Source organism: Brassica napus, chromosome A7 (genome assembly GCF_020379485.1).
Source record: "Brassica napus cultivar Da-Ae chromosome A7, Da-Ae, whole genome shotgun sequence".
In the NCBI taxonomy this organism is placed as follows: domain Eukaryota; kingdom Viridiplantae; phylum Streptophyta; class Magnoliopsida; order Brassicales; family Brassicaceae; genus Brassica; species Brassica napus.
Genome location: NC_063440.1, coordinates 21,343,633 through 21,365,447, shown reverse-complemented (window position 1 = coordinate 21,365,447; position 21,815 = coordinate 21,343,633). Strand labels below are relative to the sequence as shown.

The 21,815-nt window shown below is 35.5% G+C and overlaps 2 protein-coding genes, 1 long non-coding RNA gene, 1 other non-coding gene and 1 pseudogene across 9 annotated transcripts; 4 read left to right on the top strand and 1 right to left on the bottom strand.

The window, feature by feature from the left end:
* The first annotated feature begins 727 nt into the window (after positions 1–727).
* LOC106357137 (paired amphipathic helix protein Sin3-like 4) lies at positions 728–2,184 on the top strand. The gene is made up of 5 exons (XM_022689588.2): positions 728–907; positions 1,198–1,344; positions 1,424–1,598; positions 1,782–1,883; positions 1,971–2,184. The coding sequence occupies exons 2-5, from the start codon at positions 1,217–1,219 to the stop codon at positions 2,040–2,042; spliced, it is 477 nt and encodes a 158-aa protein (XP_022545309.1). The 5' UTR covers positions 728–907; positions 1,198–1,216; the 3' UTR covers positions 2,043–2,184.
* Positions 2,185–4,660: 2,476 nt separating this feature from the next.
* On the bottom strand, positions 4,661–4,732 carry TRNAP-AGG. Its single transcript has one exon. It is a non-coding gene; the product is annotated as a tRNA-Pro (tRNA).
* Positions 4,733–6,329: 1,597 nt separating this feature from the next.
* Positions 6,330–11,490, top strand: LOC106404709 (annotated as a pseudogene).
* Positions 11,491–13,398: 1,908 nt separating this feature from the next.
* LOC106353947 (paired amphipathic helix protein Sin3-like 4) lies at positions 13,399–19,749 on the top strand. Of its 5 annotated transcripts, none has more exons than XM_048735874.1 (21): positions 13,399–13,601; positions 13,984–14,146; positions 14,228–14,417; positions 14,483–14,581; positions 14,652–14,810; positions 14,904–15,162; positions 15,243–15,373; positions 15,449–15,524; positions 15,611–15,640; positions 15,721–15,941; positions 16,017–16,171; positions 16,249–16,376; positions 16,495–16,749; positions 16,824–17,417; positions 17,506–18,134; positions 18,207–18,307; positions 18,386–18,524; positions 18,590–18,742; positions 18,823–18,992; positions 19,082–19,181; positions 19,257–19,749. In XM_048735874.1, the coding sequence occupies exons 2-21, from the start codon at positions 14,004–14,006 to the stop codon at positions 19,377–19,379; spliced, it is 3,855 nt and encodes a 1,284-aa protein (XP_048591831.1). In that variant the 5' UTR covers positions 13,399–13,601; positions 13,984–14,003; the 3' UTR covers positions 19,380–19,749. The 5 variants fall into 5 exon arrangements, with proteins under 5 accessions (XP_048591831.1, XP_013649239.1, XP_048591832.1 ...); XM_013793785.3 differs by having other exon boundaries at positions 13,400–13,601; positions 14,907–15,162; XM_048735875.1 differs by having other exon boundaries at positions 13,415–13,601; positions 13,990–14,146.
* A 1,094-nt stretch (positions 19,750–20,843) lies between these two features.
* Positions 20,844–21,735, top strand: LOC106357135. 2 transcript variants are annotated; one of them, XR_002653422.2, is made up of 3 exons: positions 20,844–21,132; positions 21,214–21,308; positions 21,407–21,681. It is a non-coding gene; the product is annotated as an uncharacterized LOC106357135 (long non-coding RNA). The 2 variants fall into 2 exon arrangements; XR_001272249.3 differs by having other exon boundaries at positions 20,845–21,132; positions 21,460–21,735.
* Positions 21,736–21,815: the final 80 nt, after the last annotated feature.

Here is a 21,815-nt window from a genome sequence, read left to right as displayed (position 1 = left end):
TCTGTTACGTTCCTGTCACATCTCTCAGCTCTGTCTTACCCTTTTGAGATAAAAGAAACAGAGAACATACAAGCTGGAGATGGTGAGCGTTCTCTAGATAACCCACATGGACACATAAGCAAAAACTTATGTACAAATCAAACCTGTAGAGTCATGTCCTTTCCGTTTGCTGCTCTCTACACCTTGAACTGGATTTCTGCAAATGGTAGAAGAAAGATAGCACATGAATAACATGGACAAACAATGAGATATTGCTTGATCCAGAGCAAGACTGAAAACGTGGAAAAAGATTTTTAGACCACAAGATCATCAAAGACTTTGGAACATACCAACTAATGTGAATTACAAAGCAAGCTCTTTCTCTTGAATTCAATCAGATTTTTGCAAAATTACTATTCCCTTTACGTTGGGAAAATCCAAGAGAGGAACACTAAGAAAACCTATATAACAGACTGTTATTAACAGTAAACAGTTGTATCCAAAGTCAGACCTATTCTTATATGTACGGTTTATGTAAAATTCTAACGTCGTCGTTTTATTTTTTGGGCCATTAAAAATAAACACTATTCAAAAATAAATTATGTATCAGATATGGGAATCCAAATCGAATTATTTTCATAACGCATATATAATATCGCAGATATTTACTAACTTTGACTTTTCGGATATATTTGTGAAGAGTAGATAAACAAAATTTAACAAAAAAAAAAAAAAAGAGTAGATAAACAAATACTTTACTTAGTAAGAAATCAAAGAATCAGAGTAATAATGCCAAAAAGGAGAGAAAATCATATTGTTATGCTAACAAAAGATTGCACTTCAGTATTTATAAGTACTATACGCGTTACGTAATAATGTCTTCTCTGTAGAAACTGTTCAACTCTTGTATCTGTGTATTTCGTGTGAGGTAAGGAGGACAATTGTTAAACTTTGATCAGTTTTCATTCTTTTATCGAAATGTAATGTGAATGATCCGAAAATATAAGTTAGATTCCAAAATTCTGGCCGTGATCTATTGCAATATTTTTGTGATTCTAGCTGCTATTGCTTTTTCTTTTTGGTACTGCTATTGCTGCTTGTTTGTGTTTGTTGGTATTTAAGATGATTTAGAGAATTTGGTTATTTGATTACATAGTTCTTGAGTGTTTTTATTGATACTTGTCGATTGATTATTCAATATGTTTATGCATAATTCAGCACTTGCCAGTTTGAAGTTATGGTTGGAGATAAACCAACTACGAGTGATGCACTTGACTATCTAAAGATTGTGAAGAAAACATATCAAGATAAACTTGAAGTATACATGTCCTTTCTTGAGGTGATGAAGGACTTCAAAGCTCAGAGGTAACCTCCATGCTAATGATTTCTTTTGCTCTTTTGTAAGTTTCACTCTTACTGGAATCTGATTGTATTTTCATGGTAGAACGGATACGTATGGTGTCATATTAAGAGTAAAGGAACTCTTAAAGGGGGAAAAAGAACTGCTTTTGGGGTTTAATATGTTTTTGCCAAAAGGTTTTGAGATAACCATTGAAGGTGACCAAACTCTACCAGATGTTGACTTTGACAAGGCAATTAGTTATATGAAGAAGATCAAGGTAGGTGCACTAAATTTGCAATTAAAAAATTATAATTTACAATTTAATTTTGTTTTAAATTTTCTGAAACATTTTTGTTTATTATTATTATATATATCATTCGATGTGTTTACCTTCCTATCCGTATTGGAATGTATTTTTATTTTCTGGTTTTGCTTAATTTATATATCAATTGATCGGTAGACAAGGTTTCAGGGGAATAATATGCATGCGTACATCTGTTTTTTGGATATCTTGAACATGTACAAGAAGGAGAAGAAAAACATAATTGAAATCTACGATGAGGTATATGTTTATATATGTGCATTGCCACTTTGTTTGCTTTTTTTCCTTTTGTTTAAATTGGTCATTTTCATTTTCTTTGTCTTGAAGGTGGCTGTTCTTTTCCGGGACCATCAAGATTTGCTCGCGGAATTTGCGCACTTTCTCCCTCGTTATAGATAAAAGATGGTATTATAGAGAATGGTGATTCATGTATGCAATGAAGCCATGTAGTAGTTTGAGCCATCCTATCTCCTATCTGCTTTCCATCTTGTTGACTCTATATGCAATTATTATAGGAATCACTACACCAGAACTTCCAAGATTTGTTCCTACCAAAAAAAAAAAAGAACTTCCAAGATTTGTCATGTCCGAGTTTTGTCATCTGCAATTCAATCATCATTCATGAATTTTAATTTCATGCAAACTAATTGTGAACCATCACTATAGGAACCATCATTAGGTTAGATTTTTCAATTACAAGAAGGATTTAGTCTCCAAGGAAGTCACCGAGAAATCTCACTGGCTAATATCGAACTCTATAGTATGATATGGGTGCTCATGTGCCTAAAATATATCATTGGTTTTGTAATTCATTTATCACTGATTCACATGAGTTAGTCTATAGCTAGCAGGTTAGATTACTAATAAAAGCTTCTCTTTCCATGCACATGTTGAAAGATGTACTTGGTACTATTAATTTTATGTAATAGGTAGGGTTAACAAATAAGTTCGTTATATAAATCCTAATCCGTTTAAATAGTTAATTTTCTTGATCACAATATTTAAAAAGATTGATATAGCCATTTTTAATTTAATTTTCCTTTTAATATTTTTACCAATATGTATCCCATAAAACAATCTATAACCCTATATATCCTCTTGGAAATTATTGTCTTGTATCTAGGGTATTTCGAGCTGCCCCTCTACACCTGTACACAGTACGATCTTTTTTTATGTTCACACAGTACGATCTTAATTTCTCTCTTTACTATATCCAGTGTGTGTCAAATACGGTTATTCGATTAAATTTTCGGTTAATCACTTTGAACACCTTGTTAATTTTTCTACAATTGTTCTTAAGTCCTAGTTGGGATGATTTTAAGTTTGATTCTTTGATGTGTTAAAAAAAAAGTTTGATTCTTTGGATATATATAGATTTTTAATTTCTTTCTAGGAGCTTGCATGATTGATATATGTTTTCCACTTTTCCAGTGTTGTAAAAATAATGATATCCCAATGTTGGACAACATCGTATGATCTATTGTTGCTGCTAAAGCTGTTTTATCTTTTGTTTATCTCTTCTCTGGGCAATAATGAAGACTCTTTTTCTCGAAAGATGGTTACACCAAAGCTAACGTATGCACTTGAGTACGTCAAGACTGTGAAGGATAAATTCAAAGATACACGTCAAAAATTTGATGAGTTTCTTGAAGTCATTGTAGATTTCAGAGCTGAGAAGTATAGCTTCTTGTTCCTTGTGAATGCTAGATTGTGCACCTTCTTTAGTTCAATTTCTGTCTACACAATTACTCTTTATGATATCTGATAGTATATATTTTATGGTAGAATTGATACTTACGGTGTCATATTAAAAGTGAAAGAACTCTTCAAGGACCAACAAGAGCTGCTTTTAGGTTTCGATTCATTCTTGCCAGAGGGTTGGAAAATAACCCTCGGGGTTGACCAAACTCCACCAAAAGAGCCGGTCACGTTCGAGGAAGCTGTTATTTTTGTCAAAAATGTCAAGGTAGAGATTTTAATAAGGTGTAACTAAGCCAAACTATAATTAATATTCTCTTTTTCCTATTTGCTACTTGCATCTAAAGTATCATTTTTGCTTTTTCTGCAGGCAAGGTTTCAGGATAATGATCGACCATACAGATCTTTTTTAGACAGTTTGAATATGTACAGGAATAACAACAGGTCCCTTACTGAGGTCCTCGAGGAGGTATGTTTGTAGCCACTTGATCTAATGTTTTTTTACCCTTCTTGTCTTAGTTTGATATTTTTATCTTGCAGTTGGCTTTTCTTTTCCGGGACCATTACGATTTGTTTGTTGAGTTCACAAGGTTTACCCGTCAGTAGTTTTGGACTACCGTTTATCTAATTATTGAACAATAACAGGACAATTAAAAAGAAATAGCAAAGTACTTAATCCAAATACGTTCGGTTTGGTTTGATGTGCCGTTATTATGATATATTGACGTTTAACTTGGTTGATCCATTACCTATATATATGTGCGCATCAGTATATATGCTTACTTTTCTCTCAGTTATTCTATAACCAAAAACCCATTACGTGTTTGGGCGGTCTAACTATATATTACGTAGCTGCAAAAGGAACATATCATTTCTTCATACCTGCACTCAGACCACGAGAGATCCTTGATGAAAGAAAATACAGACAAATGAAGACTAGCTATAGTGACAAAAAAGATAACAGAAAAACAAGTTTTAACAAGGAGAGGTTTGGAGTTATTTTAAAATAAAAAGGTAACAGGAAAAATAAATTTCGTGTTTTTAAAATTTGAGAACTTTACATGAGGTGCTACTTTTCATTGGAAGTGATTCGGATTTAAAATACTATCTAGGATTTCCTCTTCAAGGAAGAAAAATTACAAAGTCTCGATTGCTTATTCAATCTTGCTGTGTTTACACTGTCCGTCCAGTAAAGAGCCCAACTCCATTGTATTGTAAACTAAAAGCCGATGGATTAGGGCTTTTGAAAGTATATCATGGGCCGTTAAACAAGGAAAAAAGTAACATGAAAGAATGAACGCATCAATTACAAAATCAAAGGGGCGTTCCGAGAATTGAACTCGGGACCTCTCGCACCCTAAGCGAGAATCATACCACTAGACCAAACGCCCACTTTGCAAGAAAATATCACTTATAATTTAAAATAGTAAGACTGAACAATCATCAAATAAACAAATTAATCTTTTTAGCAAATTGATCTTAAAACCGACATAAATTATCGCTGGTTTAGTTTTGTTTCTCTTCACCGGATTTTTCCGGTTGTGTCTCCCGATGGTCGGGCTTTTGTCTCCGGAGAGAGGTGGTTCCCTCAACACTATCTTCGCCGGCTCTTGTCTCCGGGAAGGGATGATTCTGCTACATCACTTCGCCGGCTCCTTACCGGGGGTTTCCCCGGTTCCGTTTAATCATCGATTCTTGGGGTCCTCTGCTCAATCGATTCTCCTCTTCAGCTTCCGATCCATAGTTCCTTGCCTTTGTTAAGGATGATTCATCTTCAAGCTTATCTCTTTCTATAAAGATGTTTGGTTTGCATGTAAGGAATTTCGGAGGCTTCAGTTGGATTGATGTCGATTTTTTTCAGAAGCGGTGATTTGCTAGATTTGGCTCTACGGTTGATCTAGGTTGAGAACGGTTCAGTCTTGAATGGGTTCTCCTTGGTCTCGTCTTCGCCGTCGGCGGAGCTCCGCCGTGTAAGCTTTCTGGCACCGGAGGAAGGTGATGTCTTGTGTCTTGACGCGTGTGCCATTGATTGCTGGGCAATCGGACACGTGGTGGAATCTGGACGTTTCCTTCCCCAACGGTTTTCGTCTATGGGCTGAAGGCCCGAAGTTCGTTTGGTTTGTTCTGGCCCGTTGGTTTGTGGCCTTTTAATGTTTGGCCGTTTGTTTGGCCTTAATTTGTAAAGTTTGTTGGGCTTTGCCTTTTGGGCTTTGTCCCTTTTAATAAAATTCCAGATGACAAAAAAAAAAAAAAAAACCGACATAAATTCAATTTGTATATTATATCACTTATCTAATGTTCGTTCTTACATTGGAGTTTTGTATCAAGGTGTCCATAAGAGCATCTTCAATTGTCTTCTATAATTTATTCTACAATTTACTTTATAATTTTTTTTGAAATAAAATAACTCTATTAAAAAATAATTTTTGCTATAATGGTGAGTAATACTACTCTCTTACTCCATTTTTAGAATAAATATCTAACATTATTCTATATTCTTTTCTATAATAGTGTAGAGCAATTCTATTATAGAGGAATATCATTGGAGCAAAATTATTTTAAAACAGAATTCTATAATAGAATTATTCTATTTTACAAAAAATATAGAGTAAATTACATAAATCAGTTTTTTTGACCCTAAAATAAAAGAAATCTAACCATCACAATACTAAAAGCAGCATATTCTGTATCTAGAGAACGCCACGTCCTCAAAAATATTCGTCCAATCAGAATCAGTTAATTGTCCACGTCAGATGGGCCTCACAATTGTTTTTTAAATTGGCCCAACTGGACACAAAACACACAAAGAAACACGTCGAAGGATGACGCTTCGCTTCACCTCTGCCAGTTCGTCTTCTCCAATTGAAGAGTAAAGAAACCGAGTAGTAATCGAGCCAATTCTACACAATCAATACGTTCTTAATGATTTCATTCCATCTCCCTCTTTTTTCCCTCTTTGGATTTGTCCGATCGATTAGAACTTCGTAATTAGATCTGAAATTCGCGAGCTTTAGGTCAACTGGTTTCGTCTCTGTGCAATTCAAGGAGCTAGCTCAGGCTTATGAGGTTCTCAGCGAAGCGGAGAAGCGTGAGATCTATGATCTGTACGGTGAGGATGCGCTCAAGGAAGGAATTGGTGGTGGAGGCGGTGGTCATGACCCCTTTGATATCTTCTCCTCTTTCTTTGGTGGTGGTGGTGGACACCCTTTCGGAGGTTAGTCTCTCATCTCCCAATCTGAGAAGAGTTTTTGACTTTTGAATAGATGATAAAGGTTTGATTTTTTGGTTTTGATTAGGTGGCAGCAGCCGTGGAAAGAGGCAGAGGCGTGGTGAAGATGTTGTTCACCCTCTGAAGGTTTCCCTTGAGGATCTTTATCTCGAGACAACGAAGAAGCTCTCGCTTTCTAGGAAGGCTTTGTGCTTAAAGTGTAACGGGTGAGTACTTTTTTAAAGGAATACAACAAGAAAGATTTTTTCTCTAATACCTACACCAACGCAAAGCTCTTTGTGATCAAATCGTATAGCGAAGATGATATTCACAAAAGCATCAAATATAATGTGTGGTCCAGTACCTCTAATGGCAACAAGAAGCTTAACGCTGCGTATAACGAAGCAGCTGGAGACAAGTCCTCCTGTCCTGTTTTTCTCATCTTCTCTGTAAGTGAAATATGGCAAAAGTTTGGTTGTTTTGATTTGGTTCCGATTTGGATATAAATGAAATGATTTTTTTTGTAACAGGTAAACACAAGTGGGCAGTTTGTTGGTTTAGCGGAGATGGTATGACCAGTTGATTAGAACCAGATGGCGGAGTGCTGGCAGCAGGACAAGTGGGTTGGTTGCTTCCCTGTTAAGTGTCACATCGTTAAAGATATCCTGAATAGTTCCTTGAGGCATATTACGCTTGAGAATGATGAGAACAAGCCTGTTACTAATAGCCATGATACACAGGAGGTTAGAGAGTCTTCTGGTTTCCTTTCTTAGTTTCTCCCTCTGTCATGTGAAAAAAAATTAAATTTTAGTTTCTGTGGATTTTGAAATGGGCAGGTAAAGATAGAGCAAGGAGTCAAAGTAATCATTTTTTTTAAGGAACATGTGAGCAAGACATGCATACTCAATGATTTTGTCTTCTATGAGAATTGTGAAAATATAATCAAAGACTGGGAAAAAGAAACACCAACTGTATAAAAGACAGGTAAAAACAACAAAACTCATAGTGTGGTGCTCTTATCTAGATAAATATCTGATGGAGATTGTTTATCTTTCAGCAATCTTTTACTGCCAGTGACAAAAAGGCAACACCAAAAGACAAATCTAAGGAAACCAGTGTGATAGCAGAAGTGGCTGAAGAGATATCACAAAACAGTGTTGCAGAAGTTGCGAGCACATGCTGAATCGCATGCTGAGTGCAGCAGCAAGCTGCTTACTTTACTTTGGATGGGTTTTTTTGTCCGTTTTCTCCACCAAATTTGCTCACTCTTTTCTTAGGAGTTTGGTTTTCTTTTGGTAGTTGGTTTTTGAAGTTGTAGAAGATATATGAGTAAAAATGATTTCGAAGGCTATATATATATTTCTTTTTCTTAAAAGTTCAATGCAAAAATATATTTTCTGTATGTTTTTGTAACTTCATTCACAAAATTTCAATCAGAAAATAAAGGGCATTGTAATTGAGAAAAGAAAGAAAACAAATCAACCTTTGTGAGCTATTTGAACAAATAAATGTTGGAAACCAACTCTTGGTCGTCTCTCCGCCACTGGTGTATCCCATGAGCTTCCTTATAGTCTTCAGAAGCAGTCCGGTTTACAATCAGCTTAGCAGATGGGATGACGTGATCTTGCACATCCACTGTAAAATGCTTCAAAACAGTCAAAGAAATATGATATTATACATCAATTCGCTGAAACAAAATAAGTTAAAGGTTCACATATTACTTGACAGACAAGTTATTTATCAAACCACTAGAGCATAAGAGACCAAAAAACTAACAACATAGTTTTCCACTACAAAAAGGGTCACCCACAATTGGCAAAGCCAAGTGAATGACACTTTAAAAAACTTAAAACACAACACTGTTAACGGGACTATGAAATACAGCCGATCAATACCCGAACTTAACCCAATACTTCTAACCGAAACACTACCAATCCCACACATTTTAAAAACAGCAGCAGGTTCATGGCTTTAGACTCCAGTATTAACCTTACCATATCGTAATTAACTTTTTTTTTTGTTATCCTAGAGAGACCATCTATTAAGTTATATTTGGCAGACTAAGTACGATCTTGGTGGATCTATCTTTTGTATCATTTAAAAATAAATGATAGAAGTTTGTATCATTTAATTTTGTGATACAATTTACATTTTTTTTTGTAAGATCGATTTGTTTTTTTCTCCTTTTTTTTTGTTTTCATTTGGTTGTTAATGCGAGCTTTGTAGTTTTTTGGTGGGGGTAGTGTTCTCTATCGAAATCTTATTTACATGTTTGTGGAACTTCCCTGACATCTGACATATTTTGTTTACTATTAAGATTCTAATTGTAAATTTATTTAAGAAAAAAAATATACGAACCCGGCGCGTAGCGCCGGAATACCACTAGTCACAATACTAAAAGCACAATATTCTGAATGGTGAGGGTGTCCACGTCACCAAATAAAATCGACCAATTGAAAATCACTAACATGCCAAGTCACTTTTCTGCCACTGAATAAATCGGGCTATTGTAATATCCATTTGCTTTCTATTTTTTTTTGTCCAGCCTACTAAGAAGCCCACGTTAGAAACTAAACTTTTATTACTCCTTTCATTCTTTGTGCCGATTTATGGGATTCACTTTTTTTTTCTCATCTGAAGAAGAAAGATGTTATTCACAACTCAACTCTTCAACTGTTTATCTTCTTCCACCTCTCTCTCTCTCTCTCCATAACTCATAAAAGCCCTTCTTCACCGCAACAGACGTGGTCCTTGGAACCGTTGCAATTCCCTTCCCTTTTCACCATATCGAAGCAAATCACGCAGTGGCTTCCAGAACTGCAAAATCCACCTAGAAAAATAAATCTAGAGTCTCATTAACCAAAGAAATCTACTGATTTGCTGATCACTCTCGAACCATTTGTTTGACTCACATCTCTGACCTTCCCGAGTTGGAATACACCCGTATGTTCATTGACGCAGATGGATTCTGATTCCACTTATTCAAAGAGTTTGAAGCTAATTTTGGGCGCAGAGGCGATCTCTATTCGGTTCTGATTTCTTCTTATTGATTCTCTGAGTTTAGGGTTCTAAACGATTCGTTTGATTAATTCATAATGCTCATGATTGACACTTGGGGAAATGAGTTTGCCTGATGCAATTTTCTTTTGCTGCAGTTAATAAACCACAAAACATATGTTAAATCAAGGTTAAAATGTGGGTGGAACAGATGGAGGCAGCAAACTACTCTTGGAAGAACCAACAACCAATGTAGTTTTTCAGATTACATCTCATCTAAGAAATGAGAATATCACATCTGTTGATGATCATCTTCATGATATCTCCAAGTAAGCTAAATACACATGAACCAAAAAAACTACAAACATTTGTTTAGACGATGGTAGCATCTGACTGTAATTGCAGGGACTGGCTATACTCTGAAGTTTCAACTGAATACAGGTATGTGATATAGCTAATTAGAGTTTTGCTTTCATCATCTTCAGTTAATGTTATTAATTTGTTGTGTCTTTTGCTAGCCCGTGGAACAACTTTTATATATTGTACTGTAGTATTGATTTTTAATTTTTATTTTTGTAACTCTCAATAGAGGCTTACAGTATTACCTTATGATATGTGTCGTATTCTAGGTTACATACTACAAGATATGATAAGAGGAAGAACAGTTCGATGCAATAGTTTAGGATGGCATTGTCATATGATCCATTGTGTTGGGAAACATATGGAGGAATTTGTAGTTTAGGTAAGTTAAAGCTTTGTATGAGTTTTTTTGTTTTGTTTATCAGTTTATGTTTTCTGGTTGTTACAGCTTTGTATGAGGAATCTGAGCGTCACAGGAGTGGTTAAATAGCAACAAGGAGAAAGATTCCCATGTAGCAGTCATATGGAGAGCGCCAAAAACTGTTTCGATGAGATAGCAGTGAAGGACGTTTGTTTCTGGACTGCTCTCATCTATGAGTATGCCAAACTTATGTTTTTCAGCTAGAGAATTATGATTGGTCATGTTTCTTCAAGATGTTTACTTCAGACGCAGTATCACCATAACTATGACCTAAAGAAAGCCGTTAAATTTTATGTAGTCATGATAAGTAGAAATAGTTATGTTTTCAGAGAGCTTAGGTTGTTTGGTTGTGAAGCTGCATATATTGTATTATTTAAATCTAGAGCTCTCACCTTATTACCACCTCTATCAGTTTCAGGTACCATGCACCATCAGAAGCTGGTGCAGATATTCTTTTGGATTCTTTGAGAATGGGAACACTTACTGCTGCGCAAAACATCTTATTGGATGGAGACTTACTATCTATTCACGAGAATAATGCTTCAAGAGCCACCATCGAAACATTTTCATCAACTTCTCCCTTTGCTTCTTTTTCAATGATGGATTTATAGGACGTATTTGCTCCTCCACCTCAAAAAGGTAAATTTAATCATTGAGAAGTTACTTCCACATAATCCCCTAATTTATATATGTTACTTTTTTTTGTGTGCACAAACTTCATTACTAAGATTAAATGGTTTTAATCTTTCAGCTGGCACATCGTGGTTTGTATGATGTTGGTATTTCTCTTATATATGTTCCATAAATGTGATGGTGACATTACTTTTATTGGATGACAGGGGATAAGGGTCCAACATTTCCGTCCATTTTTGCATTGGAGAGCAGCACTTAGCAAATATAATATGCCATTTGAATTGCGAGGTACCATTACAAGCTTAATATCTACAAGTTCTATTCCGTGAAATAACTCCAATTTCGAATCATTCACGTGCTTTCACAGATCTTACTCTAGACGTGTCCACTTTATTTTAAAGGCTGCAGTTCCAAAAGCCAGGTCCCAAATTTGTTTTTATGCTTAATGTTATAATCCTTACGCTTCATAGTTTATTCCACACAATATTTCCTAATCAAAATGCCTCCATAGAGTTTGGTTCTTAGCTAAATCGGTCCAAGCTTTTATAGCATGATAAACTATTGTTTTAGCAAATTTCTTACTTCATAAATTATAACAATAATTGAGAGAATGATGTACTTGAAAATTTTCCGCAGAATAATCTCCAACTTTCCCAGTTTCCAAACCCATTTTAAAAACAAAAAGTAAATAGACTAACAAATAAAAAATATTTTTTAAAAAAAAATTCACTTGATTTATAGATTAATTCTATGTAAAGATGCTTAATTAACAAAACCAAAAATAATTAATAGAAGGTATATCACTACCATATAAAAGAGTTTTATTTCATTATTAAAATCGTAACTATATATATAAAGATTATTAAAATCGTAACTATATATATAAAGATTAGTAAAATTTTATTTTATTGTCATATTCAAATATATTATAACATTTCACAAATTTAGAAAGTTTTTAAAAAATTAAACTAATTAAACATTTAGTTTTTGTTTAATTTTTAAAATAAACAATATAGTTTACAAAAAATTTGAATTGGTTGAAGTAGTAAAAATTAATCATTGTTAGATAATTTTATTTTTGTTATTTAAAAAAAAAATTTATAATTTTAAAAGTTAACATCGATAAATATTTAAATATTTAGCATATAGAAGTATAGTATTACAACATTAAATTATATCAACTTAATTTATTTATCTATAAATCCAAAGGATCATCTATTGTTTAAATCCAATTATTGATAGCACAATAAAAATTTATGGTAGACCCAAAATTTAAATGATAAGATTAGATATTAAATGTAACATGACTTTCTATGAATATGTCTATTAGGTCCATTCTTAAAAAAAAATCACACATGAATCAATGTTGTGACTTCTCTTTTAATATATAAGATAAATTCATATCCAAAACCAGTTTTAGGTTTTAAATGATATTTATCATTGGCACCTTATATGAATGATCCATACTAATTAATTTTATAAACAATGTAGAAAATTTAACAACTCAACTTAATACGAATAATATTTTACTTCAATCCTATTATTGATGTTATTGGCAGTTGTAGAAAAACCATATGTATCAAATTAAACAACACATAATTAGTATGGAAATACAATAGAAGACAATATTTACCGAATGATTGGAACTAAACAAAATATCAGAGCTGGAACATATAAGTATAGTCAAAAAGAAATACAGATTCATAAACAAATTAAATTCAATTAATATATATATAGAAAAAATCCGGGCGTAGCCCGGTAAAATCTCTAGTTTCTATAATAAGAAAACGGGCAAACTCTTCCTCAGATTATTAAAAAGAGCCTCGAATTTACTAACTCTAGCACATGACGTTGATAGTTTAACTTTACATGATCTTCCTTATTTATCCTCATCAATCACAAAATTAACAATAACATAACCTCAATTGCGAGTAGGGTCTCACCGGCTATAACCGGTAACCTAACCTATAAGCAACCTAGCAACGGCTGTCTTCAACTTATTTTTTTTCCATTATTATTCAATTTTCTCATTTCATTTATATATTTAATTATAACGTCCCAAATAAAATAAAAGATAGTGAAGAACAAAAGATATAATAAGCGACTTGTGTTTTTGTCTTATTTAATACTTTGTTCTATTTTTTGAAAGATATATGCTTTGCGCTTAACACATAATAATTTTTTTATTTTGATGATTAATTTTTTTTAAAAGTTGTTAGGTAAAATATATAACACAGATTATGCGGTAATCATACATTGATTATCTAATAAATATAACTGGATTTTTCAAATTTTTATAATTTACTATTATTAATTTATGAAAAATGTAAAAATATGAAGAAAAAAAATTGTCAACAAAAATATGAAAATTTATCTTTAAGAAGGAAAGTGTTTTTTTTTTTCAAAACATCCAAAGAGTATAAATAATATTACACCATATAAATAAAAAATTACGTAAAAAAATATCATTAGAGAAGTCTCTTCTCTCATCTTCATCATAAAAAGAGTTAAACTCTGTCTTATTAGTTTGGTCTGCAAATTTTCTGTTTTAAAGTCTCTGGTTGTCTCCCTGCTATGTGGTTTCCGTGTGCGTTAAGGAGGAAAGCCTTGTGCTTGTAAACTTCTGTCTCCACGAAATTCAGTAACTCTCCCGATGATGATCTTTCTCTGTTGCGTTTTTTTTTTATATGTCTAATTCCTTATCTCAAAGCGCCGTAATGTCAAAAAAAAAAAAGAATCAATCCAAAGATTTAAGTTAAAAGATCGAATTTTGCAGCTTCATTTGTTTCTAACTCCTTATCGATTCAGCTTTGATTGCTCTCTACTTGCCTAGATCTATTGCTTGCTTTGTGTTCTTATTTGCTCTAAGTTGAGATTGCCTCCGAGTTCTTGATTGGTTTTTCAATGTTTTAAAGATTTGATTTGTGGTTCCAAAAAAAAGATCAAAGTCTTCGACTCTACATGAACCCTTTAAGACTTTTTGGATGCGCTAATGTGTTTCTCTGTGTGTGTGTTAAATGAAGCTCTGGCTAAATTTCAAATCATGGTTGGAGGAGGAGGAAGTGCGCAGAAGCTGACTACAAATGATGCACTTGCGTATCTCAAAGCTGTCAAGGATAAGTTTGCAGATAAACGCGAAAAGTATGATGAGTTTCTTGAGGTCATGAAAGATTTTAAAGCTCAGAGGTAATTATTGTTTTTTCTTTTGGTTCTTTAGTTCATTTCTAGGGGATTAAGTTTGATTTTTTTTGTTTTGAAAATTTGTAGAGTTGATACTAGTGGTGTCATCTTGAGGGTGAAAGAGCTATTCAAAGGGAACCGAGAGCTCATCTTGGGTTTCAATACTTTCTTACCAAAGGGGTTTGAGATAACCCTCTTACCTGAAGAAGATGACCAACCTCTCCCAAAGAAGCCTGTTGAGTTTGAGGAAGCTATTAGTTTTGTTAACAAGATTAAGGTAAGAGTTAATATTACTCGTTGCTACTTTGTGCTTCTAAAGTTAATATTATCTGTCTTGTGCAGACAAGGTTTCAGGGTGATGACCGAGTATACAAATCGTTTTTAGACATTCTGAATATGTATAGAAAGGAGAACAAGTCCATTACTGAGGTCTACCAGGAGGTATGTTTTGTAGCTTTTTCCACTTTGTATTGTTTTTGGTTGTCTTAGTTTGATATGCTTTATATTGCAGGTGGCTATTCTTTTCCGGGACCATCATGATTTACTTGTGGAGTTCACTCACTTTCTCCCTGACACTTCAGGGACTACCTCTACTAATGATCTTGTGAAAATGTCTGTACGTGACCGAGGAGGCTTTAAATCTCTTCCCACCATTCGTGACTCTGATAAGGTTCCTCCCTCTCTTGAAGTAATTTGTGAGCTAATGCTTGATATGCTACTGGATATCCTATACTCAGAGCTATCACTTGTTTGCGCATTGTTGCAGAAGGACCGGATCAATGACCTCAAAACTGAACATATGGAGCTAGACCAGGAGAGATCTTTGTTGAAAGAAAGTAAAGAAGACGTTAGACGCATTGACAAAAAAAATGATTACTCGGATGATCAGAAAGGGCAGTTCCTCCACAGTAAGAAGAAGCTGACACTAAGGGATGAAGATTCTACTGAAACCTCGAATCAGGGTAGAGAAGGAGACAAGTTTTGTGGAGCCATTGCCACTTCATCTACTAAAGATGATAAAGGTAGCTAGATGTGATTGATTTCATGCAGCCTTGTCTGCTAATTCGTTGTGTGCCTGAAATTGACTTTTTTGTGATGACAGGCCATGTCCAAGAGCTTGCTTTTGTTGATCGAGTGAAGGCAAAGCTTAGTAGCTCTGAGTACCAAGAGTTCTTACGATGTCTTAATCTCTTTTCAAAGGAAATAATCAGCCAACCAGAGCTGCAGTCTTTGGTATGTTTATAGGCCTGACCTTTGAAGTTGTGGAATGTTCCTGTCAATGACTTGTGGACAATATTATTGTATCAGGTGGGCAATCTAATTGGAGGATATCCAGATCTCATGGAAGCCTTCAGAGTCTTTTTGGTTCAGTGTGAAAAGAATGGTAACTAGGCAAACTCGTGCTTTCTCTTCTTACATCCCCAAGTTAATGGTTACGGTCTGACTTAACTTTTGTTTTTCTTTCTGCAGATGGATTACTCTCTAGTGTTGTGACTAAGAGTAAGTCTAGTTACTTTAAATGGTCGAGACAGTTGAAATAAATCAAATTAGATCTAACTATTGGATTGTTGTGACTACAGAATCCTTGTGGAGTGATGGCAAATGTCCGCAGCCTACTAAGTCACAGGACAAAGATACAGAACGAGAACGTGAGAAGACTGAAAGGCTTAGAGAAAGAGATCGAGAGAAGGAGAGGCTTGAAAAGGCGGCAGCGAGCCAGAAATGGGCTAAACCTATCAGCGAACTAGATCTCTCCAACTGTGAACAATGCACTCCTAGTTACCGGTTACTTCCAAAGAATGTATGCTTGATACGTTTCATCATGAAAAGAATCTTCTCCTCTTGCTTCATTAGTTAAAGGATTGTATTCTTGCAGTATCCAATTCCTATTGCAAGCCAAAAAATGGAGATTGGCAGCCAGGTGCTTAATGACCATTGGGTCTCTGTCACTTCAGGAAGTGAAGATTATTCATTCAAACACATGCGTAAGAACCAGTACGAAGAGAGCCTCTTCCGTTGTGAAGATGACAGGTTAGTGAGTATAACTTATATCTATTTGGAAAAGGTTTGGATTTGGTGAATAGTTTTGTTTGTTGTTGTGCCTTTAGGTTCGAGCTAGACATGCTATTAGAGTCTGTGAACTCAGCTACGAACCGAGTGGAAGAGTTATTAGCAAAGATTAACAATAATGAATTGAAAACCGATACTCCCATCTGTATAGAGGATCACCTCACAGGTACACCGCCGCACCGCAGTTAAACCAAAATCTCTACATATACATATTTACTATTGAGACCACACTGCATGTTGCCATTTTTGGCTGACATTCATTGTTGTGTTATTGTCTTGTGTAGCTCTAAACATAAGGTGCATAGAACGTTTATACGGTGACCACGGGCTGGATGTGATTGATTTGTTAAAGAAGAATGCATATCTTGCTTTACCTGTAATACTGACACGTTTGAAACAGAAACAAGAAGAATGGGGAAGGTGTCGTTCTGAGTTTAACAAAGTGTGGGCTGATATATACACCAAGAACTACCACAGATCACTTGATCATCGCAGTTTCTATTTCAAACAGCAGGATTCAAAGAATCTGAGCGCAAAAGGTTGTATTTCTATTTCTCGTTACATCTCTACCTACAAAGTGTATTACACTATTCTTATGTATCTTTCACTGCAGCTTTGTTGGCAGAGATAAACGAGATCTCTGAGAAGAAGCGAGGAGAGGATGATGCGCTTCTTGCTCTTGCTGCTGGAAACAGAAGAACTATTTGTTCCAGCATGAGTTTTGATTATCCGGATCCTGATCTTCACGAGGATCTTTATCAGCTGATCAAGTATTCTTGTGGAGAAATGTGTTCAACCGAGCAGCTAGATAAGGTGATGAAGGTATGGACAGAGTTTTTGGAACCGATGTTTGGTGTTCCTTCTCGCCCTCAAGTTGCTGAGGACCAAGAAGATGCTATCAAGACTACTACGAACCAGAATTTAAAAACTGGTGATGCAAGCGAGGATAGTCCTCAAAATGGAGCTACGGTTGCCAGCACTGTGCGGTCAAATGGCCCTCGAAAAGCCGATAGAGATTTCACTGCTAGTAAGTCCTCAGATGACAACATTCAGAATGATAAAATGCGGAAAAATCTAAGCACACCTGAAGAAAGGCCTGAAACCAAAGAAGCTGTTACTATTGAACGTGTGCATAGCTCAAATTCACCACCTGTAGATGGATTGATACCTCAAAGGAATGGGAAAACCAGCGTTTTATCCATTGTTGGTAAGAACTTTTGAACTTTTCTTGATAAGAATACTCTTGTTTGTAGATGATCAATGGTATCTTTCTCTCTTTTTTCTTACTTGAGCAGGGCTTAGCAATAGTACTCCAAAACCTGGTGGTTTAACCAGTGGAACGGAGATGGAGTCGAAGCCAAACCACGTAAATGGTACATTGGCTGAAACATCGAATAATCAAAGATCTAACGAAGTCTCTGCTGGAGAAACCAAAGTTGAAAGAGAGGAAGGTGAGCTTTCTCCAACGGGAGATTTTGAGGAAGATAACTTTGCAGAGAATGACTTGGATGCTCTCAGCAATGGTAAGGATGATGCTGGGAATAACTTAAACCAGAGAAGTAGTGGAGAGAATGATGAAGGTGATGAAAGTGCACCAAGATCATCAGATGGCAGCGGAAACACATCTCATAACGGTGATGTTTCTGGAACTGAGTCTGGTGATGGTGAACAAGATTGTTACCCTGAAGATGATAATAAGGTAGAAAGTGAAGGTGAGGCTGAAGCTGAAGAAGGTATGTCTGATGCTGAAGGAGATAGGCCTGTGTTACCCGTTTATGTGCGAAACTTGCTGCATGCGAAGCCTCTGTCTAAGTATGTCCCTCCAGCTATACTCGATAAGGACAACAAAGATGATTCTCAGAAGAAGAACTCAATAGTCTTTTATGGGAATGACTCTTATTACGTTCTTTTCAGACTTCATCAGGTAAACACATCATTACTCAATCTGCAAATCAATGGGGGCTATAGCTAACCTTTTGTGGTTACTTGTAAATAGATTTTGTATGAGAGAATATTATCAGCAAAGATCAATTCATCGTGTCCTGAAAGAATGTGGAAGACCTCAAATTCAACAAACCCTGCAGATTCCTACGCCAGGTGAGTGTCCCTTGTGATCTTTTATGCAGATGAGAGTCTGTGTTGCTGCTTAACACATCTAAGCTTTGTTTGGAACAGATTCATGAATGCTCTCTACAACTTGCTTGATGGCACGTCTGATAACTCCAAGTTTGAAGATGATTGCCGAGCAATAATTGGGACACAGTCATATGTTCTCTTCACATTAGACAAACTGATCTACAAGCTCATCAAGCATGTATGTTTCTCTTCTCTTCATCTATTCTTCACTTGTGCTTGAACTAACCAATGTGATCCTTTCAGCTCCAAGTAGTAGCAGCTGATGAGATGGACAGCAAACTACAACAGCTATATTCATATGAGAAATCAAGAAAGCCTGAGAAGTACTTCGATGATGTTTATTATGAAAACGCTCGTGTTCTTCTTCCTGATGAAGATGTGTACCGCATTGAATGTGTAAGAGATACTTCCACAGCTTGGACCAATCTTGCTTAGGACCTTGATAGGATTTGCATTTGTTGCTTTTGTTTCTGCAGGAGCTTTCAGCACAAACAACAAAGTTATCTATTCAGCTTCTGGACTATGGACATGATAAGCCTGATGTGACATCCATATCCATGGACCCAACTTTTACAGCTTACCTCCAAAACAAGTTCCTTTCCAGTCAAGCTAAGGTGAAGGAGAATCCTCGAATCTATCTAAACCGGTAAGTAGAGAGCATTAACAAATAATGTTTCCATCTTTCCAAAAGATAATGGGAGAAAGTAATCAGATGCTCTCTTCTTTTCCCCCCAGGAATAAGCGTAAAAATGGTGATGACGATGAACTCTGCACCACGGATGGAGTTAAGATTATAAACGGTTTGGAGTGTAAGATAACATGCAGTTCTTCAAAGGTACATTGTCTTATTTTCAGCTCAACGCTGTGGAGTTACTATGATAACAACTTTAAGCTTGTCTATATTCTGCAGGTCTCATATGTATTTGACACAGAGGATGTATTGCATCGTGTTAAGAAGAGGAAGGTTTCGAGTGGTTCTATAATTAGGGAAAGGAGGATACAAAGATACCAAAAACTTCTCACCAGCCAATGACATTTTCTCACTTACACCCAGGCAAAACAGCTCGTGAGTAGAGCAACTTGGTACGCTTTTAGAGACGCAAGATTGCCATTCTTTTTGCTTGTTATACATCAGGATTGAGCTTTTGTCAGCTAGAAGAGAAAATTCAAGATGGCTCTCTCTCACTTCTGCTGCTGTTGCCTCTGTGCTCCTTTGTTGAAATAAAAAAAAATGGGGAAGGAGGGGAAGATCAAAGGAATACTGAAAAGGATCAAGCTTCCACAATTGGTGTATATATAAAGCTTTTGTATGTTGTAACATTAACACTAAGTCCCTCTTTTGTTTGATACCTATTCTTTTCAACATTAGTCTCACATGAATGCAAAATTTGTTATGCACCCCATCCTTACGTATACAGTTCCCAGGCTTCTTTTCGCCAACAGATCACTAACGACAGAGCTAACGTGAGTGTAGAATTCTGAAGTGTGAGCAAACCACTGAGGTTCTGAACTCTCCACTGTTTTGGTTTGGTCCTTGACACACTGCCTTGTTGGGGAAGAACAGCAACATCATAAGTAGCTGAGACATGATTAATTGATTTTCATAACACAACAACCAAATGTTCATGGCAAATGCAAAAGATAAAAGAAACCTCTAGGGAGAGTCAACGCAGAGAATGAATGGCGGTATTCTCTGATTACTGTGGAGAAGCTTGTCATCTTGCGGCTTGTTGCGTTAAGACTACCACAGAAAAACTCTATCATTACCTGTTCAAATCTATGTTTTTTGTTATGAGGGTTGATGTCAGATTATTATAAATAAGGATGATGCAATGAAGGGTGGATATGATTCATGCCATATTGTCAGGCTTGTGTCTCATCAAAACTGTATAAAGAGAACAGAGAGTCGACACATGTACCATATAATGAAGTTGCAAGAGGACAAAAGCATCTTTCTTTTCATTTCTTACAAATCAATTTGGAGCCACTATACACATACACTAATCTCCAATTTTCCAATCAACCTTTGTTGGATGCATAGATTATCTGATAATATTTGCTTATATGTTTCTTAAGGATTGATATATCTTCAAAACCATATGGTTTAGAATGATCATCCCTGAAATGCAGAGTCCGTTAAATCCATTCAGACAGCCACTGGCTGGTTATCCCTTGCTACCCAAACTGCATCATCTTTGCTAAGTAAACTCACAAACATTGTTGATCTAGATTGGTCCATGGACTAACAATTTAAGCACGAAATGATTGTTATCTATTCAATGATGGTATAACATGTCACATCATACGATTTGTTGGTGGTTGTAGTTATTTACGTGGATAAGGACCAGCAGCAACTACATACTATCATCATTGTAGTCATTTAATTCTTAGGTGAACTTTTATCATCCCATCATGTAATAATGTTTCTGGTGAAAAAAATTGCCATTATTATGTACGACTAGATATGTCACTATAAATCTCATACCCTGGCCAATTAATATTCGTCATACACTGGACAAGAGACGACATACCATTTCTCTGTCCGATATCATGTGCTAAACTTTGATTCATGGGAAGAGACAGCTGAGTTGGAACATGTAAGGTTTTGATTAGTTGTCTCCTTGTAAAGTGATGACAACGAGAAGGTGCGACATTTGTTAGCATTAGTGGTTTAACATTGAAGGATAGTTCAAATCCACAAGTAGCTTTGCTTCCTTTACATCCTGATATTCAGATGGATCGATACTCTAGTCCGTAACTACCAACCTCCCCTTGATGCTCACTTGGTACTTCTTTATCTCTGATATTCTTAAAGATCCATGATATCATATCATCATGACAATACACAAATGACGTTGTAATTTCAGGTAATTTCTGTCATGTCTATATGTGGACTCGTGTACAACCTGCATATGCTGCAAATATGTGGAACAATGCGCCCAATAAAAATCTCGTTGCTCAGGTATAAACCATTTCTTTTGCTCGTATGAGTAAGATATAGAGAGGGTACATAATAATTTAATGTCTCACAAGAATTGGATTTGTATGGGATTCTTAAAGAAACAATGAGGCGTGAAATGTCATTTGATGAGCTACTTGCCATCCGTGAACAGGACGAGTAACAAAATGTGTTGCTTCCATCCTTGCAATGTACAAAACCACTGGTGCATTCGGCCCTCTCGCTAATCACATTCAAGGCCATCTTAAGTGTTAGGAAAAATTATTCAACCTGTTTGTCTCTGTATCTCTACTTGTGTTTTGTCTACTTTATGTTTATTTATTTATCAAGCTTTACCTTTTTAGTTATAAGGGAAGAAAACCACGTTTGAGAATAATTCTATGTGATTATGTGATGATATTTTATAATATAATGTTGGTTTAAATATAAATACTACCAAGCAACAAAATCTCTAGTGATGATTCTGATTTACAACAGTAAAATACGTAATTACAGTCAGTTTTTCACTCA

Excerpts from the sequence above, each read along its gene's own strand:
- LOC106353947 (XM_048735874.1), top strand. The coding sequence starts at position 14,004 with ATGGTTGGAGGAGGAGGAAGTGCGCAGAAGCTGACTACAAATGATGCA. Across the intron at positions 16,750-16,823 it reads AAAGAATCTGAGCGCAAAAG|CTTTGTTGGCAGAGATAAAC; the intron begins GTTGTATTTCTA and ends CTTTCACTGCAG. Across the intron at positions 18,743-18,822 it reads ATGTGTACCGCATTGAATGT|GAGCTTTCAGCACAAACAAC; the intron begins GTAAGAGATACT and ends TTGTTTCTGCAG.
- LOC106357137 (XM_022689588.2), top strand. The coding sequence starts at position 1,217 with ATGGTTGGAGATAAACCAACTACGAGTGATGCACTTGACTATCTAAAG. Across the intron at positions 1,599-1,781 it reads GTTATATGAAGAAGATCAAG|ACAAGGTTTCAGGGGAATAA; the intron begins GTAGGTGCACTA and ends ATTGATCGGTAG. Across the intron at positions 1,884-1,970 it reads TAATTGAAATCTACGATGAG|GTGGCTGTTCTTTTCCGGGA; the intron begins GTATATGTTTAT and ends TTTGTCTTGAAG.